The sequence below is a fragment of the Podarcis gaigeae genome (assembly GCF_964106915.1).
Source record: "Podarcis gaigeae genome assembly, chromosome: 7".
Taxonomy (NCBI): Eukaryota; Metazoa; Chordata; class Lepidosauria; order Squamata; family Lacertidae; genus Podarcis; species Podarcis gaigeae.
In genome coordinates, this window is record NC_139683.1 from 64304948 (window position 1) to 64327439 (window position 22492).

The window sequence follows — 22492 nt, forward strand, 5'->3', positions numbered from 1 at the left end:
AAGTTCGGGCGCGTCCTCCCACCCAATCCAGCGCGCAGATTTACTCGGAGCCGACTGAGACTGCAGTCCTATAGACCTCCACTCCCACCCGCCGCCGCCTCCCCGAGAGTAAATCACACTGCGCTCAAGGGGGCACATTACTCCTGAATTGGCAGGCGCTGTGGGTTTTCTCTTGCTCAGGTGAACTGCCCTGACTGCAACCACCTGACCCCCAGCTGCCCCCCACCCCCAGCAGGAGCGCAGCCAAGAGCCTGGGCATGACGACTGGTATTTCCCCACCTGGGCGCTGCTTTTCCGCATTACATAACCGGGCGGCGGCAGATGCAGCCTTTCAGAGTTAGCCAGGGACACACGGACATGGATGAGAACCGGGAGATGCGTGGCGAGGCACGTTTGCGCGTGTGGACACAAAAAAACTTAGCTGGAGAGGGCGTTTTGCTTTGGGTATGGTGTGGTTCATCCCTAAGGGGTCCATCCGCCGCTTTCCTCTCTCCTTCGCCATGAATGTAAATGTTGCTCCATCTTTCCCCTGCACAATCAGGGCAATCGCTTGCCGGGCAGAAATCTTCAGGGGGAGCCCTCCCGTCCCCCACCTCCCCACCCCCCACTGCCTTGCGCCCTTTTTGCGCCTGTTGCTCTCCTCCTGGGACCACCTTTCTTTCCAGGCGCGCCTAGTCCCTGGCCTGTTTGCTCGCCAGGAGACCGTCTGGCCGGCGGTGGTCGAGAGAGAGAGCGCCCCCTGCAGGCCTGTCTGGAGCCTCGCCCGGGCAAGGGGAAAGCAAAGGTGGGACTGCACTAAGATGGGGAGAGCTCAGGGCCAAAGGGGCCTGGACCAGGCGAGAGGAAGAGGGCGGGTGCTGCTGCGCTTTGGCGCCCGCCAAGGTGCGCCCGGAGGCCCACGCGCTCCCTAGAGGTCTTTCGGGGTCACTCGGAGCGCGGCGACTGCAAAAGGGGAAACCGTAATAACGGAGAGGAGAGGGGAGAGCTGGCTAAATCCAGTTTGCAATGTCTATAAATGGCGTTTCTCTCTTCCAAGGTGCACATTTTTTATTTTTGAAAAAAAAAATATCACTCAGTGTCATCCCTCACGTCAGGGCTGTTTGTGGGCGTGAGGTTGTACTTCCTCCGCCCCCTCCTAATGGAGTGAACCATTCCCTGCTCTGCCTTCCCTCTCTCCTTCTCGGTCTGTTTCTGCCCCCTTTCCCTCGATCTCTTCTCTTCTTCTTCTTCTCCAGCTCGGTGTGCGTGTCGGTGTGTTGTAAGAGGAGGAAAGAGAAAAAAGAGAAAAAAATAATTTAAAAAATAAAAAAGAACAGGGCAGAGCAGAAAGGAAAGGAAAAGTCTCTCGGCTGCTCGGAACTAGTTGGCAATGCCTGGGGAGCAACGGCCCCCCACATTTCCCCAAGTCACACTTTAAGGAAAGAAAGACAGGGAAGAGAAAGAGATACGAAAGATCTGCAGTCGCAAATGGTTGTACTCAATATAGGATGGGACTTAAGTTGAACGGCAGATACATTTCTCTGGTCCTCGCTGTGCAGCTAGGTAAGTGGACTCACACTTTCTTATGGAAGCAAGGGATTGGGGGGGATGATTTTGAAAGGGGGGTTGCCTTCAAATGCACCAAAGTATGCATGGAGAAAGTAAACAAAAAATATATGCAAAGCAACCCGTAATAGGCAAATTATTGCTGGCCAAAGATTGCCATTAATTTGTGACAAGAAGACTTGCAATACGAGGTCTGCAGCGCCGAATGTCTCTCTTCTCGCTTTTGTTTGAGAAAACACAGTTTGCTGGTTGCTTCAAAATCTCTCCCCCCCCCCTTTTAGTTCCCTTCCCCCTGCCTAAAAAGACCCCTTCCTCAATTGCACTGCTGTGTTGCTTATTTCTTGCCCCAAATATATTCGCGCGCGCGCGCAAGAAGCTTGCATCTCTGGAGGGCTGCATCCTATTTGTCCAAAGCTAAATTCATACCCCCACCCACCCACCCACCCAACCTCCGGGCCGAAAAATAATAAGGAAATAAATGGAGAGGGAAGAGAAATTAAGAGAGATTGGTACAAAACAATGTAATTCCACCACTTGGAAATCCGAATTTGCAAAAGGGGAGAGAGAAAGCAAGAAAATCAAAAGGCAGTTTGAAGTTTCTGTCCCAACTGCAATCGTTTTACAAAAGTATACTGGAGAGGAGGAAGAGGAGCCTCTTGTATCAAAAGGTGAAGAAGGAAGGAGAAATCAAAGCGATCTTTGGCTAAGGTGGCTCGGGTTTTCTGAGCCTCTCTCCCTAAAAGATTTGTTTTAAAATACTTATATTTGGGCGGGGGGTTACTAAAAATAGCACGGACTTCATTGCACGTTGGGGAGAGGGACCCGGGGCTCGGTTTGTCCCTGGTTTTGTTTGATGTGCTATTCAAGGGTCCCCATTTGAATGCTGTTGGGAGTTTATGCCTCGGAGGTTCCTTGGAAGTTAAGCATCACTTCGGGTTCTGCATTGAGCAACATTTAGAGGCGAAACCTTCTTGTTTTGCTGCGGTGGTAGGAAAGGTAAATTCGACTGGCAGCTTAACTGGGAAGCGTGCCCTTCTACGTTTGTCGTGGATGTAGATTTAAAGAACTGCAACCCTCCCCCCCCCTTCGGAAACGCTCCCCTCCCCTCCAGCTCCCTGTCCCAAATCTGCAGATCTCGGGTTTATTTCACTTTCTCTCGCTCTGTCGCCTGTCTCTGCAGCTTTTAAGAAATAGAGGCGGCTGGGGAGCGGTGGGGGAAAGCGATCATTGTCGACTCCTGGAATAATAATAATAATAATAATAATAATAATAATAATACAGACGAATAAATAATACGATCGTAAAAATAGAACCAAGAATGGAATTAATTGCATGCAGGGCCATCCTGGGAGAGAGAGAGAGAGAGAGAGAGAGAGAGAGAGAGAGAGAGTGTAAAGCACCCCTAAGGTTGTGTCTTGACAACGTTGGAATTTCACTTTTGTGTGTATTTCCATATTAAGAAATAGCCTCTACCTCTATGTCCGGCTAAGGTTATTTTCCAGGAAGAGACACGGCATTTGCCCTTGTCCTCGAAATGAATTTGTCCATTTGTTTCTTTCACCATTTGCAAGTCAGGATAGGAATTAGGAAGGCTAGAATCGGAGAGGGACACGTACACGCAAATATATGTATATTGTGTGTGTGTGTGTGTGTGTGTGTGTGTGTGTAGGAAAGGCAGCTATGGAGATGGACTGATTGAAAAACAAAGCAGTCTTTCCGGGGTCATTTTTCCCAGAAGGAATTTTGATTCCTTCCCCCTCACAACATGACCATTAGACAATCCAAAATCTTGCCTAGTGTTAGACAATAACATAACATTGGGCTTTGAACATCTGGATATCGTTTCTATTGGCAGAGTGCTGGAATTTGGGTTTGGAAATGGAAAATACTATGAGTTAAGGATTTGTGTGTGCTTCAGAATATATGCCCTCTTTTGCGTGTTGATCCTGGTGCCTCGAATGTGCCTGAGACGGGTGACCTTTTGGGGCAAAAAAAGCTTGCTGAATGAGAGAAGGCAGGAAAAATAGGGGGGAGATGAAGACCTTCTGAAAAACAGAAACAGACCTGGGAGGTGCAAAAAGAGTGCCCGCGCACACTCATACAGACACACACACACATCTACACACGTGTCTGTGTGTCTGCCACACATTCTTCACATCTACCGTTCTTTTAGCTTCATTAAAAAAAAAACAGCAAAAGGAGACCAAATCACGTGTGCGATTTGTACGCTGTTGTGAATGAGGTTTTGTCAAGCTTTCATAAGAGCAAACGACCCTACGTGATGGGCAGGAGAAGAGGCGTTCTCCAAGGTGCTGGTGGTTGTTCTAGCGGGGCAGCAGGATGGTGGTCAAATTCAGGAGCAAAATGTTGTTTGCTACACTATCCCTTACGTTCCTGTGGCAGCTACTACCAGGTCAACTGAACAGGTGGGAGAGGAGAGGCGCTTATTCTTAGCACTCCTCCGGTTAACATCGTCATTGCTACCCTTCACACTTGGTTGCAAGGCGGGGGGTGAGGACGACCGTCAAATACGTGGGCCGAAGACTTTCCTTTGGGAATATGCCCTTTCAGGATTCCTCAGCCGAGGAGAGACAGTTTTAAAACGCGAGGGGTGTGTGTGTGTGTGTGTTTAACAGGACGCGCTATACTTTGGGGGTGGTCTCCTATGTGTGTTATTTGTTTGTAGGTTCCAGTGTGTGTGGCAGCCAATGTCTGCAGCCTCTGCGTGTTTTGACGTGCTGGGGAGTGGGTTAGAGAGGGAGGGAGGTGGTTACTAAATCAGGTTAGCCATAAATCAGTGGGAGGGAGGTAAGAGGGGGGTTTCCACCGACACTCAGCATTGTGGACAGGACCTCTTTTATTCCAGAACCGATTTCCCCTTACACACACACACACACACACACACACAGAGCTTTAAAAATAAATGAAAACTCTCTCTTCCACTTGCAATCTCTAATCTACGCTGTAAATGTCCCCGAGGCTGGGCAAGCGCACTAAACACACGGCGGAGGGGAAATGGACATTTTTCCCTAACTCGCTTGCTTTGGAAGGCTGTGGCGTTGGGCAACGAGAGCCGCGGACGGTTTGCTGGGGATCAAGCCAGTGATCAATTAAACCAACAAGACGCTAATTCCCTTTCATTTGCTGCAGGATTGGTAGGGATAAAGCCCCCGTATGCTGCTCGCTAGCAACACACCTGCTCCGGCAAAGCCAGAGACATTGCTGCTGCTGCTGCGGCTGCTTTTGATATGTGTGATTTTGTGTGTGTGAGAGAGAGAGAGAGAAAGAAAGCAATGTAGTCAATTCACCAGCGCGCAAGCAAAAATGACTCAACTACTCCCCACCCCGCTCACTCACACACTGACAGAGAGAGAGAGAAAGAGCGCGTTGCAGTGATGAAGAGAGAGATTTCATCACCAGTGCAATATCTAGAACCATTATGATCAAAGAGCCTTTTGCCTTGGTTTGGGGATAGCTTCCCTTTGGGAAAGCGTAGAATGAACAACGAAGTCCTTCAGATTAGTAGGTCCCCCCCTTTGATTTGATATCTGCTGCACCCAAAAGAGACGTCAGGAAGCAGTGGCCCCCTCCCCGCCCCCAGGGAAGGGTCTCCAGGCTTCAGGCTTCCTGCAGATCTTTCAGAGCTACTTGGGGATTTCACTGCGAGAGGCAGAAGATGGATAGTGGAGAATCAGTGTCGATGATGTGTGTGGTGGATAGAGACAGCAGAGCAGACGCTCTTGGGGTGGCGGGGGAGAACTCAGCCAAGGCGAGTGGTGGAGAGATTAAATGAGACAGGGTGAGCCCAGAGGATGTTCTTCTGTCTCCACTTCAGTGGAAGAACCTGAATGGGGAAGTCGCGGGCGAGGAGGAGGAGGGACCAAGAGCGAGGGATTAAGCATGCACTGAACATGTCAACCTCCCTTTAGTTTCTTACTGATGCAAGTTACACATTAATAGGAATTCACATGCGACTAAGCAACTCACTGTTCTCCCCAGTGCATTGCATTGCATCCGCTATATCGCATTTCCAAAGGGGGCGGGTCTGTGGGTGTCTGTTCTTGACACAATTCTCACCATGCAACAGGGGAGGAAATAGGGGGGAAGGTTTTCTTGCAGGAAACAATTTGTTGAAGAGAAGACCTACATGTATGCCTGGTGATTTCTATTCCAGACTTTTTTCCTCAACCAGCTCCATTGTTCACCATAAAATACCCACCAGCTTCAGTTTTTGAAAGGGTCTGCAGATTGCTACAACCTACTTGAAGGTTAAGCGTAATGATTATTAACTACCGCTAAACTGCTGAAATAAATTTGACGTTTTTTGAAGTTGACTTTTGCTTTTAAAAAGTAAGCGAAATTTAGAGAAACGGGGGAGGGGAGAGAAAGATTTTAAACTCCACTCCAAATAATTCAAAACAGTGTATCTTTAAGAAGATATTATACATATAGATATTATACATATATATGGAACAACTTGACAGAAATGAGGTTGCTATTATTATAAGTGATGCAACTGCATTTTATTTGTTTATTTAAGGGACACTTTAAAAAGAAGTGTCAAAAGACGGTTTGATATGTGTGATCTCTATTTAAAATATATCCGGTCCTATTAAATGATCCTGAAAGGGAAAATGACTTTGTGATGAGAACAAAGCAAAGCAGATCCTCTTCCAGCTTTGAGGCGCGCGTGTGTAGATACGTGCGTAGACGAAGTGTGATGGATAGGATTGATCACAGTTCTCTGGAGTCGGAATTCAGGGTTGGGTATCGCGCGCTGTTTACCTTGCTAGGAGCTGTCCAGTTGACGTGGTGCTGATCTGTTCCCCAGCATACCTGGTGCAAGCAGTCAGAGCAGCGGGCAAGTGCGATGCGGTCTTTCAGGGCTTCTCGAACTGTGTGCTCAAGATGGGCAATAAGATTGCCACCTACCCTCAAGACCTGGACGACAAGAGAAATCTCGAAACAATCTGCCGGTAGGTGCACCTCTTCTTGTTATGGCTCTTCACGGTGATTCTTTACTTTATAACACTGTATACGTGTGTGCGTGTGTTTTGCGGGGAGTGGGGCTTTGACTTTTTGTTAAGATCTCTGTGCTACTGTCATGCGAACCTAAAGCTCTGTAGCCAGACAAAAGACTACCAGCTTGCCAGAGGAGTTGTTCTTTCATGTGTAGTTTGCTTGCACGCTGCACAGGCTTAATCCTCAACAGACTGAAATGCTAAGCTAAGTATAACCATGCAACGCACGCATGGATGTTGGTTGCAGTCTTCACCCTGTTAATGTAAATGGCAACAACCTCGTCGTTTTAATACCCCGATGTTAAGCACCTAGAACTGAACGTAAAGTCCGTTAGAATTCAACGGGATTTGCTTACAAATATGTGTGCATTTCATATCTCGGCTCTCACTAGGCCCTGTTACAATTAGGGGTTTTCAGATTATTGTTATTATTCTGTCACATTGTGCGATGGTTCTTTTATTTTCCTCCTGATTTCTTTTTGCTAGTAACAATAATCAGCAGGACAGTATTCACGTCCCTGCCTGCTCAATTAATAGCGTCATGAACATAAAATGCATAGGAATAAAACCTTTGCTTCCACCCCCCAAAAATTTGGTATTGTCCCTCTGAGGTTTGAAACGGTAGTTTTCAGTGCCCGAGACAAGGCTTGCAGCAGAGGTGTCCGGCTCTATTGTCTCCTTAGTCCACTAGGAAGTCCTTTTAACGGAATGGGTTTATTCTATCTGAAGTTATGATGAGGAATATCTACCCAAAATGAGCGAAAGGGGGGTGGATAATGCTTTAAAATGCTCGCGGGGGCTGGTAAAGTTTCAGAATGTGTTTTAAAACTGCGATGTAATCACACAGTGCATCGCACTATAATTTCAGTACAAATGTCTGCTTTGTCATGCCATGTGGTCACTTACTACAGTGTTGTTTTGTGTGTGTAATGTAATGCAATACAGCCCATATTAAACTGAATCGTGATAATGTGGTGTTGTGTTGGGATCCCCACCCCATCCGTTGCAAGAGTTGCTGCAGTTAAGGTTGCCATGTGTCCTCTTTCTCCAGGACACGTCCTCTATTTCAGGGGTAGAATCTGAGACAAACTGCATTCATTTGCTTTGAATAGCCGTCATAGCCTCCTCCTTTTTCGCCCCTCAAAATATGACAACCCAACTGTGCAGTACAGAGCGGGGATTCAAACCTAGGTCTCCCTGTCCCAAGCCTCCTTATAGGACATCCCATTAGAATTCGTATTTTAAAACGAAGACATTAAAAAGTTTTAAACTGCAACTGAACAGCCTGGTGCGGTTTTTGCAAGCCATTTTTGGAGCCCCGAAGGCGCTATGGATGCAAGTGGTCTTGTTTCCCGTGAGGGAACGAGAGAGATCATATTTCTACAGGGCAACCGAATCTAAATCCCAAACCAATGGACAGACTGTGTGCGTAAATTTGCCTTCCACCTACTCGCTGCTAAGCAAAATTCGAAAACAAGATTTCATTTTACCAAAATGTCTTGAGTTAGGTTGTCCCATTCCAGTCCACTATTCAGATGGGAAGTTGACACGCAGCCAAACCGCTGTCATGTTTCCTTGAGAGTATCCCCTCTCATTTTAACTAGACTTAACATCCAAGTAAGACTGTAATGATCGTGTTCCACAGAATCAAATGAAATTTGTTTCCAACACCACAGCTGCAGCCTGACACTTTAAACTGGTTTTGCTGGGAGTGATACCACTGGATTTACTGGGAATTACTTCTGAAAAAGCCTGCCTATATAGAAAAATCCTATATAGAATCGGATTGTAAACGTGCTGAGGCTTTCAAGTATTGATGGCTTCTGCAAGGCTTAATTGGACACCGAAACTTAACTTGCTCGAAATATTAAAAATATATATGCTGAAGGCACTGGGACTAATTCCCTGTTAAATCCGAGTACCCATCGGCTTGAATCCAAAATTACTTCCTCTTGAATTGTGTGGGCGAGGATAAAAGCAGCTCAGATCAAACTGGGCTGTATATTTACCTCAAAGGTAAATTCATTCATTTAGAAATTAGTGCTTTTGAAATCACTGTTTAGAACTGGGTTGCATCTGGGCGGTTTTATTGGTTTTATTTTTGTTAATAGGGGCGGAGGAACAATGTAGGTGATTATAAAGATGGGAGCGGAAATTCCAAAGAGAATTGCCCATTCTTCCCCTCTCCCTGCCAAATCCAACGTCCCACCTCGCAATATAATAGCGAGGAATTGCCTTTTGCTTTCTATTCCTTTCTTCAGGACATTTCGTTTGAATGACTGGCATTACAGCTAGACCTCTATCTATATGAGACAGCAACAAAATACTCTGGTGTTGGCAGCAACATGGCGCGGTCCTGGTGGGGAGAAATCGAAAGATACCCCTTCCCTCCAATCCGGAGAAACGCCAGCCACCGCCCAGCCATCATAATGTACATTCAGCGGAGACATTCGCTGCCCCCGCGCGCAAGACAGCAACTCCCGCTTCCCAGCCGTGTTGGAAACCTCCGTTGTTTCCCAGAAAATGTCTGCCTGGGATCCTGCTTGACAGAACAACTAGTTACAGTAGCTACAAAAAAAATACAAAATAAGAGAGCTGCAGTATGCCTTGCGCGAGACAGAAAGGACGTGGGGAGCAGGAGGAGGTCGGAGGGAGAGGCGCCCCCCCCAACACACACACACACACACACACACACACACACTTTGGCCTAGATTCTGGAGTCAGAACCCCTCGCAGCTCCACGGATCATGCGCCTAGATTCTAGAGAGGTCGCCTCCTCTCTCTCTCCCTCCCTCCCTCCTTTCCTGTGCGCGCGCGCTCTCGCTCTCTCCTCTCTCTCTCTCTCTCTCTCTCTCTCTCTCTCGCCCTTGTGTGTGTATTGAAAGAAGCTCAGGAAAGATTTAGTTTTCCTTTGGGAGATGCAATTACGGCAGAAATACAGTAGAAGAGGCGCCCACTCCAGCCTTCACGCCATCTCCATGCCTTATTATTTATTACAAATGCAGCCAGCGTTGGACTCCACGAGACCAGTCCCGAGTGCTCATAAATTAGAGTTTGCGCCGCGTTTCCAACACACACACACACACCGCCCCCCCAAGCCATCCAGAGTAATAGCCAGCCTTAGCCAAAACGCCTACATTTGGCAACGGGGAGGGTTAGGGTGTTGCTGTTGGGTTTTGTTCGTTTTAAAATCCTTTGGAGCGGAGGGAAAGAACAAAAGAGCCCTTATGGAGGCACTTACCTGTGGATGCCGGCCTCGATTAGGAGGCGCCACTCTGCTCTCAAAGGCAACTCTGCGGCACAGCTGGGACGGGATGCTATTGTTGTTTGTTCTGCAAAAAGGAATCGGTTCTAATCTTGGAACGGGGAGATGGTCAGCTTGCAAGTAGATTAGGTCAGGCGCGCAGGCGGTGCGTGCTCATTATGGCAAAGGAAAGGGGCATATTACATAAGACACACAGGCAGAGCTGAGGAAAGGAATAGGGCTGCCTAAAAGCAGTCAGTGGGAAGAGCTTGTGGGTCAGAACTGCACGCTCTGGGGAGATCTCATAGCATCAGAGTACACCGAAATGTTCCAGCAAGTTAAGAGACCAGTGGTGGCAGAAAGGCACTCTGCACATGCTCCAAAGACACCCATCACTTTTCGTGTCATGGAATTGTAGAGTTGGAAAGGGACCCAAGGCTCTTCTAGATTCTTGCAATGCAGGAATCTTAACTAAAACATCCAAGACAGATGGCCATCCAAATCTGCTTAGAAACCTCCAAGGAAGGAGAGTCCACAACCTCCCAAGGGAGACCGTTCCACTGTCCAACAGCTCTTGCTGTCAGAAAACTTTCCCTGGTGTTTTGTCATGTTCACAGCAAACCACCCTAGAAATTTGAAGACTAAGCCATGGTGACTTCTAGCTCAAGTGAAGCCCGCATTCGTGCCATTAATGACTGGTGGTAACTTAGTAGGTTCAGCCATTCATGCATTCAAGTATTGGGGCCATAGGGGAGGCGCACTCTGCCTCTATATGCACCAGCAGCCGCCAAAGCAGGTCACACTGTTCACCCCAACCTCTTAAGAATAGTTGATGTTATTAAACATATCTGAAAGCAGAAACAGCAGCTAGCAAGGATGCCAGTTGTGATCCATCAAGTTCACCAAAGAAGGCCAAAATGAAGGCCCCTACAGTAATCTCTCTTCGGTTCATATAATCATAGAATTGTAGAGTTGTAATGGACCCCAAGGGATACGGGTGGCGCTGTGGGTTAAACCACAGAGCCTAGGACTTGCCGATCAGAAGGTCAGCGGTTCAAATCCCCGCAACGGGGTAAGCTCCCACTGCTCAGTCCCTGCTCCTGCCAACCTAGTAGTTCAAAAGCATGTCAAAGTGCAAGTAGATAAATAGGTACCACTCTGGCGGGAAGGTAAACAGCATTTCTGTGCGCTGCTCTGGTTCGCCAGAACCCTTAGTCATGCTGGCCACAAGACTCAGAAGCTGTATGCTGGCTCCCTCGGCCAATAAAGCGAGATGAGCGCCGCAACCCCAGTCGGCCACGACTGGACCTAATGGTCAGGGGTCCCTTTACCTTTTAATGGACCCCAAAGGTCATCTGGTTCAACCCCTTCCAATGTAGAAATCTCTGCTAAAGCATCCATGATGATCCCAAACAGAAAGTAGGCACTGGACTACAATTCCCAGTTTCTGCAGCCCGTTTAATCTGCCAGCAACCTGATCCTAAGGACAACTACCTTGGAACTTGGAATGAACTTCTACTGAGTTAGCATTGGCACTCATTCAAAGGCGCTATGGTTCCTTGCCCAATATATATATTCAGACAAAGGTGAAGGTTGGGATGTGAAAGAGAATTGCTGCCAGCACCTTTGTGCAGCCATTAAAATAGTCTGCCTAAATCTTCGTAAATTTGACAGAGTTTGCCATGTAGATATTGCCATAAAATAGGTGGCAGCATTTGCACATCAGGATCATTCCAAAGCATTGCTTATGCCCTTGACTTAAGTGTTCTTGGAATGTGCCTATTGACCACCCTCCAATGGATGGAGCCATGCAACTGATAGCTGCTGGGTGACTTTGGAGGCGCTTTGTCGAAGATTTGTGGCTCTCAGTACATGTTATGTTACATCATGTTTTTGGGCAGAAATTATCCCTGTACCTTAATCAACCAAGCGGCATTTTGCTGCACTTGGACTTTACATGTGAAACCCCCTTCCTGTAAATGCATCATTATAATTCTGTTTGTGCAACAAGCTTTAGAGACCATTGTATATACCTTTTTTGTGGAGGGGTGGGGGGGGGGACCACTTGTTATTGTTCTGTGCTTGTTCCCTTGCCCCATTTTGCTAATGTAATTTGGACACTGACAGTGTGGGGAATTTTTTTGTTTTGTTTTAAATTCCCCTTTTAGGTCTTTTATGGTATATTTAGTTTTTATTTTACCAGCTTCTTTCCCACCACAATAAACTTCCCCCGGTTCTTTAGGTGTATTTAGTGCAATCCAGACCAAATGACGTAATGCTGAAATATGTGGTTTCTGATTCTTGTGTTTAGAATACTGAGGTTTAAGCACATGTCTACTCCTAGGGCTAATTAAACCCCAATTAAATTCCTGTTACACACACACACAGGCTCTCAGGTTATCCCTCAAACTGGTTTCCCAATGTGTGGAAGAGTATCAAGCTTTAATGCTAAGAAGACTCAAATTTAGCAGCTGTTTTCTGTATCAGGACTTAGCCCCAGAATAAGTGAAGTAAGATATTACCTGTCAGGACTGCCGCTAGGTCCCAGCTCACAGAGGACCAACGCCCAGTGGATGTTATATACAAAAGTCTTTATTAAAGTTTAGTTTCCATTTCCAAGCTCTAGGCGCGCAGACCCACATCTCGATGCTAGACCGGCTAAGTCCCCTCTGACTCACTGCTCCACCCACACCAGTTTAAGATTCTAGCCCGGCTCCACCTCTTACGCTGTTCTTTCCTTCGCTGGGTCCTTCTGCCCTCTGGGGTTCCCTCCTTCCTGGACTCCTCTGACGCTGAGCCTCCTGAGTCTTGCCCCTCCCTCCGGCGGGCTTTAGGACCTGGCTCCCTTCCCGGGCTCCCCGCTGTGCCGCGCTCCTGTACATTTGAACTTGGCGCGCGCGCCCAGCCGGTGACTTTCCTTCTGACCGTTTCCCCGCTTCCTGATGTGGGCGTTGCCAAACCTGACTCCTCTCCTCCCTCTGGTGGTGAGGACACTGGTCCCGACTCCTGGGACTCCCCCTCCCCACTGCGCTCTGGTGGAGACGCTGGTCCTGATCTCCAACTGCTGCTCAGGGACTCCCCGCTGGCCCCTTCCTCCTGGGGCTTCCCCCCTGGAGCCCCCCTCGCTCTGGCCACCGGCGCTCCCTTCTGTGAGTCCTCCGATTCGCTAGAGAGGCTTGTGGAATAACTCTGGCCACTGTCACTGCCTGCGCCCCCCTCGTACTCCTCCTCCTCACTCTCCATTTGCTCCCCCTCCTGTGTCTCTCCTTCTGAACCCCTGACATTACCTATTTATTTATTTGGCTTTATCATTTACATTGACACCCACCCTTTCCTCCAAGATTAGGACAGCTAAAACGGTTCCCTATCCTCCATTATATCCTCACAAGAACCCTGTGAGGTTGGTTAGGCTGAGCATTAGCGATTTTGTTATTATTTTAACTTATTTATTAATTAAATTTGTATACCACCCTTCATCCATAGATCTCAGGGCAGTTCACAGCAGTGATAGCCCAAGGTTACCCAGTGAGCTTCATAATAAGAGACTCCCACGAGAGGTGGGGGACTCTCCTTCCTTGGAGGTTTCTTAGCAGAGGTTGGGTGGCCATCTGTCATGGATGCTTTAGCTGAGATTCCTGCATTGCAGAGGGTTGGACTAGATGACTCTTGGGTCCCTTAAAACTCTAAGACGCCCTCCCAGCAGATGTCAAGGAGATAAATAACTATACAAGTTGTAGAAGCTATCTGAAGGGACGTTTTCAATGTTTGATGTTTTATTATGTTTTTATATCTGCTGGAAGCTGGCCAGGGTGGCTGGGACAACCCAGTCAGATGGGCGGAGTACAAATAATAACATTATTATTATTATTATTATTATCATTATCCTCCAATCCTGAAGCACAATTTCAATGCAATTGTAAATTAAGGCATAGTTTGTGATATGCTCATGAGAACCACTTTTTTAAACTCAGGAACTCAGCCCTGGAACATTAGAAATTATAAAAGAAGACTATCCCTTTGAGCCTATGCTGAGTGCATTCCCATCGCAATTGGGGAATTACACCTCTCCACCCCCCACATCAGGGACATGGGTGGCACTGTGGGTTAAACCACAGAGCCTAGGACTTGCCAATCAGAAGGTTAGCGGTTCGAATCCCCGCGACAGGGTGAGCTTCTGTTGCTCGGTCCCTGCTCCTGCCCACCTAGCAGTTCGAAAGCACATCAAAGTGCAAGTAGATAAATAGGTACCACTCCGGCGGGAAGGTAAACGGAGTTTCTGTGAGCTGCTCTGGTTCGCCAGAAGCGGCTTAGTCATGCTGGCCACATGACCTGGAAGCTGTACGCCATCTCCATCGGCCAATAAAGCGAGATGAGCGCCGCAACCCCAGAGTCGGCCACGACTGGACCTAATGGTCAGGGGTCCCTTTACCTTTACCCCCCACATCCTGCCCCACCAGACACACTTTAAGGGAGGGAAACAGTGATTCCAAAGCCCCTTTTATTTCCTAAACAAAACATTGGGAGAGAGAACCTCAAGACATCTATTATGCCTACATATCCACAGCACTGTGATTGGAAGGCGGGGAGAGATTCCAAGTGAGAAGACCCTCATAGTGCAGCAGTCCTCTGCATGAAGAAGGTCCTTTGGAAAAACCCTCCCATCCCCAGTTAAAAGAATCTGTTTGGATACAGGCTACTGCACTCAATGGACTCTTCTTATGTTCTTAGCAGCAGAGGCTAAGAAAGGACTCTGCTGAGACACTGAAGTGCTGAGCTGGCCTATGTGTTGAAAATGGGCTGAAACCCGGTGAAACGAATTTTAACTGATAGATTAATTGATGGGCCCATTAACAGATGAGTCTATCAATAATGAATCTGCATGAGAATGCAATGTTTTCTGAAGCAAGAAGCCAATTCCACTGTGTTCATGTGATGCACACATGAACTCTACAATACATTGTTTTGGCAGAGCCTATGTGGGTGGGTGGGAATCTCTCTCTTACGATGAGTTCTGCCATCTGCTCTTTGGGTAAGAACTTGTACCACAAACATTACTTTGTATTTTTTAAAACTCTGCTGTCCAATTATGGGGGTGACATTGATCTAACTTACTCATTGAGTAAACACCCAGCGCTGACAGGGAACTCGCTTTCTCCTCCTGTTCTGTAGCCAGAAAAGGCACTAATCCCAAGGTCGGCAAAGTAACCTAGGGAGGAAGAGGAGCAGCTCAATGTAGACAGAGCATGCTCAGTAGCCATGGAATGTTGGCTGTTGAGGGTGGGAGGGAAACAGTGGGTGGAATGGAGTATCCTGGGAAAGGGAATGGCTGGCTGGCAGGAATCACACACAAACATAGGAAGCTACCATATACTGAGTACAGTGGTACCTTGGGTTGCATATGCTTCAGGTTACATACGCTTCAGGTTACAGACTCCGCTAACCCAGAAATAGTACCTCGGGTTAAGAACTTTGCTTCAGGATGAGAACAGAAATGGTGCTCTGACGGCGCGGCAGCAGCAGGAGGCCCCATTAGCTAAAGTGGTGCTTCAGGTTAAGAACAGTTTCAGGTTAAGAACTGAATTCGGGAACGAATTAAGTACTTAACCCGAGGTACCACTGTACATCCAGCTCAGAGTTCCCTATGCGTCACAGGGGTCCCTCTCATCCCCACCTGCAGAGTGGATGTTCTCCTATTAGATTTTAGGCCTGGAGGGAGGGCATTTGTGACAGCCGACCATTCCTGACCAACTTCTGTTCTTTGTCTTTTTTCCCCTCACCCCCTTCTGTGCTCAGGTACTGGGACGATTTCCATGCCTGCACCCTCACAGCCCTCACGGATTGCCAGGAAGGGGTGACAGACGTCTGGGAAAAACTGAAAGAGAAATCCAAAAAGCTTGACTACGAAGGCAACTTGTTTGTCCTGTGCAGCAAAACACAGCGGGCGGCTTCGTCAGTGGTGGCTTCAGCCTCCCCTTTGCTGCTGGTGGCTCTCTCGGTGGCCCTGGCGACGTACTTCTCATTTTAGAAGGCCGCCCCCCGCCCTGCCCCGCACTTCGTGTAGAGCACGCCTGTCCACACGACGATGATGTTTCCTCCTCGCCCCGCCTCCTCTTCCTCCTGCCCACCTACCTTCTTCTTCTCTCTTTCTCCAGGAACTGGATTTACAGAGGAAAAGTCTCCATCTTTTTTTGCTTTGGGGGAACGAGGGGAGGGGGAGATCTGTTGCGAATTCTCCATGATGCCCGCCATGACACCCGCCTGAGAAAGGTTTGGGGAGGAAAGAGAGAGATAAACGGCCGCCACCAAGAACTGCCACCGCCACCACCGCTCTGACGACGACAAGAAGCACGTTCTTCTCTCTCTCTCTCGGCCTCCCTGGTTTCTTTTGCATTCTGATGATTTGCCAAATGGTACCAAATGGCAGGCTTCCAAGCCGGCCAACAGCCAAAATCGGACCTCAGCTTTATGCCTCTCTTCTTCTTCTTCTTCTTCTTCTTCTTCTTCTTCTTCAGACCAAGGTCAGCTGGAGCCCTTCTTTCTTGTGTGCAAAAAGAAATCTCAGGAACGGCCTTCGAGCCACCACCGAATACTCCTAATAAAATAAAATAAAAAAGCGTTAATAGGTAATAAGAGTAATAATAAAACTAGGATGCTGGTGAGGACACTGCTTGCAGCGACAAACGGAGGGGCTCTTCTGGGAAACATCGACGGGGAAGGATGAGTGGAGCGAGGAAATGTAAAAGGAAAAGAAGAAGGGTGGGGGAAAAACAAAGGAAAGGGAAGAGGGGGGAGGGGGAGAAGGGAACCGGAAATGGATACACCTTCGCTTGGCCACGTGCGGGAAGAAGCACTCGATGGTGAATTAACCCACAGACGATCATCTTTCCTTGGGAACTCGTGTTTTCTTTTGTTTTCCAAGAATTTTTCCGGCCATTCCACTTTAAAGACGTAAGACTCCCCGCCCCCCTGCCTTTCCTGATGGTGTGGCTTAGGGGGGCAGAGAGAAAGCGAAAGGAGAACCGAACGAGGGAAAGCCAAGAGGGACAAATATTAAAAGGCGATTTCGCTGAAATGACCCAATGAATGCTGCTGAGTTTGCTGAGAGTTGAGCTTTACTTAAGAGTCAAGGCATTTTTTCCAATTGTCACTGCCTTTTTTCTTTTCTTTTCTTCTTTTCTTTTTCAAAGTTTCCCCTCTTCTTTTTTAGGTGTTCCACCATTGACGTACGATATCTTAACTATCCAACAGTGTAGATCACAGGGGGCGGGGGGAAGGGGAGGGGGAACGTATACGTTAAGGTAAAAAAAAAATTAAAATTAAAATTAACACACAGCGTAATGGTTTTTTGGGGGGAAAGTATTAAAAGAGCCTTGATTTTAAAAGAAAAAAATGTAATTTAAGAAAGTTTATTATAAAGTCAATTCAGCAAAAAAAAAAGTTATAAAAGATTTGCTACAAAGTATAGAAAAAGATATAAAATAAAATTATTGTTTGAAATGAGGATGCAGTTTTATTTTTTAAGAAAAGGTGAATGTATATTATTATATATAATTTTATTATTATAATAATAATGGTATATATAATATAGAATGATTATATTATATATAGTTATTGAAATGTGCTTTCTTCAAGTACATGGAGCAATGGTTTGCTAGAGCCTAGCGAGACGCGGGGCAGGTTTTAAGAGGTGCAAGTGGGGAAACGCGAGAATGCCAGATTCTCACATGCGACAAGAATTCTTGGTGCTAAGGGAATAAGAGTCACCCTGAAATCGATGAGATCAGAATGAAGGCTTAACTCTTGGGTTCTTACCTAGCTGTGTCGAGAGTGAAGCTGATGGTACTTTTTGTGTGTGGAAATAAATGCAGAGCTTTATTTATGTTGATGTTTAATATTTATCACTATAAGGCAGTTTGCTCTCCCTTTCTCGGAGTTCCGGGGGGAGGGTTTATGGCTACATCTCCAAATGGCCCGTGGTTTATAAAGATGCTAAAAGAATGATGAAAAGCTACCTTCAAAAAGCTGCCTTTTTTAATGGGATTCCTACAGCGAATCCTAAGCAGGCTTCTTTGGAAGCGCACCTCATTGAATACAAAGGCTCCCATTTCCCGGGCGGGGGGGGGGGTGTTAACCATTGGAGTGCCATGCTATCAGAACCATAAGAGACAATGATCCCCAAACGGATGCTATTGGGGGGGGTGTCAACCGGTTTCTCTTTTCTAGGATCTTTGAGACTCTATATCGCTTTGAGCCCCCAATCCTTAAGATGCTGATGAGATGGGGGGGCGTGACGTAGGGTGAGGTCGCCGCCCTAGACTCAGTTACCTTGGAGTAAGTCTCACTGAACTCATGAGGGCTTACTTCTGTGTCGGATGGCCCTGTAAGTCCCATTGATTTCAGCGGGACTTTCTTTGGTGTGGACATGTTTACTAGCATTGCACTGCCCTTACGAGGTTTTTTTTTTGGGGGGGGGGTAGAGCGTATATATCCATAGATAGACATATGCTAATTGAAATTAATAACTATATTGTCTACCCACCCGGGGTGCGACTTAACAGTCTTCAACAGCACTTATCATCTTTATTATACACAATAACTCGAGCTGTTATTTTATATACTGTGTGTGTTTGTGTGTGTGTTACAATGTAATATAGTATATAATTATAATATATAAGAAAAATCTAATATACAATAGTATATTTTTTTCCATTTTATAGCCTTAAAAAAGGGACCACAATAAACCTTTTCAAAATACAAGGCTGCGTGGATGTGTGCGCTTAATATACCCACGAGCAGAACTCACTGTGGTCAGTTTTGCTTCTCCTAATCCTGGAAATGATGCCCCTGGATCTGTCGACAAGACTAACAAATGGGGGTGGGGGGCATATATATATTGGTTAATTGTGGTCCCCTTTTAAAGGCCATAAAATGGAAAATGTATTATTGTATATTATGTTTTTATAATTAATATAATATAATATAATATAATATAATATAATATAATATAATATAATATAATATAATATAATATAATATACATAATAACTAGAGCTGTTAAGTGCTATTGAAGACTGTTAAGTGGCGCTCCGGGTGGATGGACAATCCAGTTTCAGTTAGCATATGTCTATCTATCTGCTTGAGGTTTGCAATAAGCTCTCCTCAATACCTTCTACTTACATTGTAAGGGGAAAGTAAGGGCGTCTTTTCCCCACAAAGGCTCAAAGAGCACGCGAGTGCCTAATGGCGGACTCCTGCGCATGTCTACTCAGAAGTGAGTCCCATTAATTTCCATGGGACTTGATCCCAGACAGTTAAGTGGGTATAGGATTGCACTTTTATTTATTTATTGTGAAATTTGTATACCGCCCTTCACGCGTAGATCTCAGGGCGGTTCACAACATAACGTTACAATATTAAAAATCCAACATACAAAACCAAAAAATAAGAACAAAACAAAACCAATAACAAGCCCCCCCCCCCAAATAGGCTGCTAAGCGGTTTACAAAATATAAAAAACAAGCTGAACTCAAACTTTATACATAAATATCCATATTTAGGATACATAGTAACACAATCCGCTTAAAACTTAAATTCAGAGATTAAGGGGATGCCAGCGCGCATTTCGTTGTTTCATTTAGCCCCTCTGGTGTCCTGAGTTCGAATCCTTTGGTGAAGGAATGTGGCTCAGCGGTTCGATCCCCAGATCTCCAGGTGGGAACCCTGGAAAGCCGCGGCCAGTCAGAGCCGACAAAACTAACGTGGGTGTGGACCAATGACCTGCCTCGGTTTAGCTGCTTTCCATGTCTTCCCCTTTGCCCAACAACCCTCCTGTCGTTTTGATCCAACCCCTCCCTCCATTTATTATCTGCTTTGTGGTGGAGGGCAGCGGGCCCATTTTTATAAAACGAAAACCCTGGAGCTGGGAAGCTGATCTTGAGAATTCTTCCGGAATTAATTAAGCTTCAGTTGCAATTGGGGTTCGGGAAGGCCTTATTGATCCCAGAGCAAAAAGGAAAAAGCTTCGCCTATTTATTGCATCCCGGAGCCTCTATGCAGAATCAAATGTAAATATGGTGGTTTCGTTTGTTATTTTGGAGAGAGGCGAATGTCTGGGCACGGAAAGAGGCGTGCTTATTACGCGTGTTGTGTTTGTAAAGATCCCTGCTCTTTCCCTCGCCTGCTTTTAATCTGCTGTGCGCGACGATGTCTCGAGGTGGAGGGGATTAGAGAGGCACGCGCACGCACGCGCGCGCCATAAAAGCAAGAAAGGTCGTCTTGGCGCAACGAGCCCTTTCCATGCTGAACGTGGCGCATTGCAAGCGCCGCGGCGCGAAGTGTAAGCAACGGCTAAGCGTAACAGCCCATAAATCAAGCACGGGGGGGGGGGGGGAGAGGGAGGGAGTCAATCTGCATTTCCCCCATGGGTTGAATCCCAGCAAGAAATGTGCCCAGGAAGTGGAGCCAGGTTGCAGGCACCGCCAGACTTGCAAACGTTGCGCATTCTTCTTCACCGCCTTCTCCTTTTTGGTAATGATCAAATAACAGACCGTCTGGCCCAGCTTCGCAGCCAAGAACAAGCGTCTGGGCTCTCCAGAATTTCTTCTTCTTTTCTTCCTGCACCCACGGCCCACCCACCTTGCGGGTGGCAACGTGGCCTTCTCTCTCCCCCCCCCCCAGATGTTGCTTGAGATCCTACGACGCACAGCGCAATCCTAAGCATGCCCGCCCTGGTGGGGTTGGTTGGTTGGTTGCTAACAACCAGATTTCTCATTTGCAAATATTGGCGATCCCATCCTATGAATGGATTCCTTAGAGTCGGGACGGCACTAGGAAGGTTTTGCAAAACCAAGATGCATTGTTAAACGTGCCAAAGAGGACGGGAAACTGCTGTAACGTGACCGTAGCACCTTTCTATGCACAATAATTGTATCTTAGTAATAATGATGCCGAGAATGGCTGGATGGGGAGCGCAAGTCAGTAGACGCGACTCTACCAAAGCTGATGCCATAATAAATTGGTTCGTCTTTCAGAGGCCACGAGACTCGTTGTCGTTTTCATATGGGTGCAGTTATTCTTTAATAATGACAATAACTGTTGCTGTTAAGATTTTAATTTTAACTCTAGCTGGTAAAACACACACAGAGGGAGAGGGAACAGGGGGAACTTCCCAATCACCAAGCAAATGCTCTTTGTAAAAACAACCTTCGCTGGTGAAAGCAAAGGGACACTTTGGGGGGGGGGGGCTTTATGATGCTTTTATATGTGTTAGAAGCTGCCCAGAGTGGGCTGAGTACAATTATTATTATTATTATTATTATTATTATTATTATTATTATTATCATCATCATAATGAATCTTGGATAGTCTTGAGAAATTAATATTGTTGTTATCATCATCATCATCATCATCATCAAACTAGTCTTGTGAATAATAATAATAATAATAATAATAACAACAACAATAATATTAATTTCTCAAGACTAGCCAAGATTCAACAGGGTTGGGACCAGGCCGAGTTTCCTTCTTAGTCCCCAGCCAGCCTCTCAGCAGAAAAAGGAATGCGGGGTGGGTTAGAGTTAATTTGGATGGGTAGAGAGATGGATGGATTAAAAGATGCCGTGGGAATAATGATGGATGGGCAGAACTTGATGATGGAGTGTAGAACGAGAAAAGAGGGACAGAATTAGATCAGACTGATGACAGAAACAGATAGGCGCCTCTTCAGAGCGGAGGTACATTTCAACGTGACCCTGCCCATGTCTACTCAGAAGTAAGTCCCGTTCAGGTCAAGGGGACTAACCCCCATATTTGTTGTTCAAAGGACTGCAACCACATTAGCCATAAAGGGGGGGTGGGAGGAAACCTCCCCGTTTGGAGACCGGGTGGAGATTTCATTTTCAGGATTAAAAAGGAAACAGGCGCAAGCTCTTCCAGACTCTCACTCTCTCTCTCCCCCCGGGATCTTTCCTGCCATGGAAATACAAAGAATCAGCAGTAGGGAAGGCCTTCAATAAAGGGTCGATCTGCATCTCCTCGGTGTATTTCCGAGCGCGCATGAATTATGAATAACCCACCTTCTCTTGCTCTATAATTAGAAACCACCCGATTGCCAGCGAAGATTCGTGTCTACGGATGTGCGATATATATAAAGATATAGATATACAGATATATGTGTGTGTGCGTGTGTGTCAAAAAAATATATAATATTTGCTATATATAAATGTGTGTGTGTGTGTGTGTGTGTGTGTGATTTGACAAAGCAGCTGGCCAAAAGCAATAATTTCCCATATAATTTCGGAGGAAACTTGGAGGATTTCTGTTTTATTTTTTACTAGCCGATTTCTCTTGTGTACAGTACAGTGTCTCGCGTTGGATATATGTGTGTGTAAGAGAGAGAACATTGCAGGAAACGTCTGGTGGTGGGCGGAATGTCTGGATTCCGAACGTGTAATCGTTATTTATGCAATTTTTTTTTTAAAAAAATAATTTATCGGGAGATTGTAAATTGCTCCGGTTTTCGTAACAGTCTTCCTGGAAGGTGTTTTTCAAAGGGAAGTGGGGTGGGGAAGGCAAACAAGGATTTGTTCAATACAAGGGGGTGGGAGTAGCGGCGCTCCCCCGGGGAAATCTCCCCCCACCCCATTTCTCTTCCGTTTCCATCTGCACCACCAGCACGCAGATG

At 46.5% G+C, this 22492-nt stretch overlaps 1 protein-coding gene across 1 annotated transcript; it reads left to right on the forward strand.

Moving 5' to 3' along the window:
* The first annotated feature begins 1130 nt into the window (after nt 1–1130).
* NRN1 (neuritin 1) lies at nt 1131–17689 on the forward strand. The gene is made up of 3 exons (XM_083747461.1): nt 1131–1542; nt 6377–6521; nt 15604–17689. The coding sequence occupies exons 1-3, from the start codon at nt 1488–1490 to the stop codon at nt 15833–15835; spliced, it is 432 nt and encodes a 143-aa protein (XP_083603587.1). The 5' UTR covers nt 1131–1487; the 3' UTR covers nt 15836–17689.
* Nucleotides 17690–22492: the final 4803 nt, after the last annotated feature.

Coding starts and splice junctions, on each gene's coding strand:
- NRN1 (XM_083747461.1), top strand. CDS start 1,488: ATGGGACTTAAGTTGAACGGCAGATACATTTCTCTGGTCCTCGCTGTG. Junction 1,543..6,376: donor GGTCCTCGCTGTGCAGCTAG/GTAAGTGGACTC, acceptor TCTGTTCCCCAG/CATACCTGGTGCAAGCAGTC. Junction 6,522..15,603: donor AATCTCGAAACAATCTGCCG/GTAGGTGCACCT, acceptor TTCTGTGCTCAG/GTACTGGGACGATTTCCATG.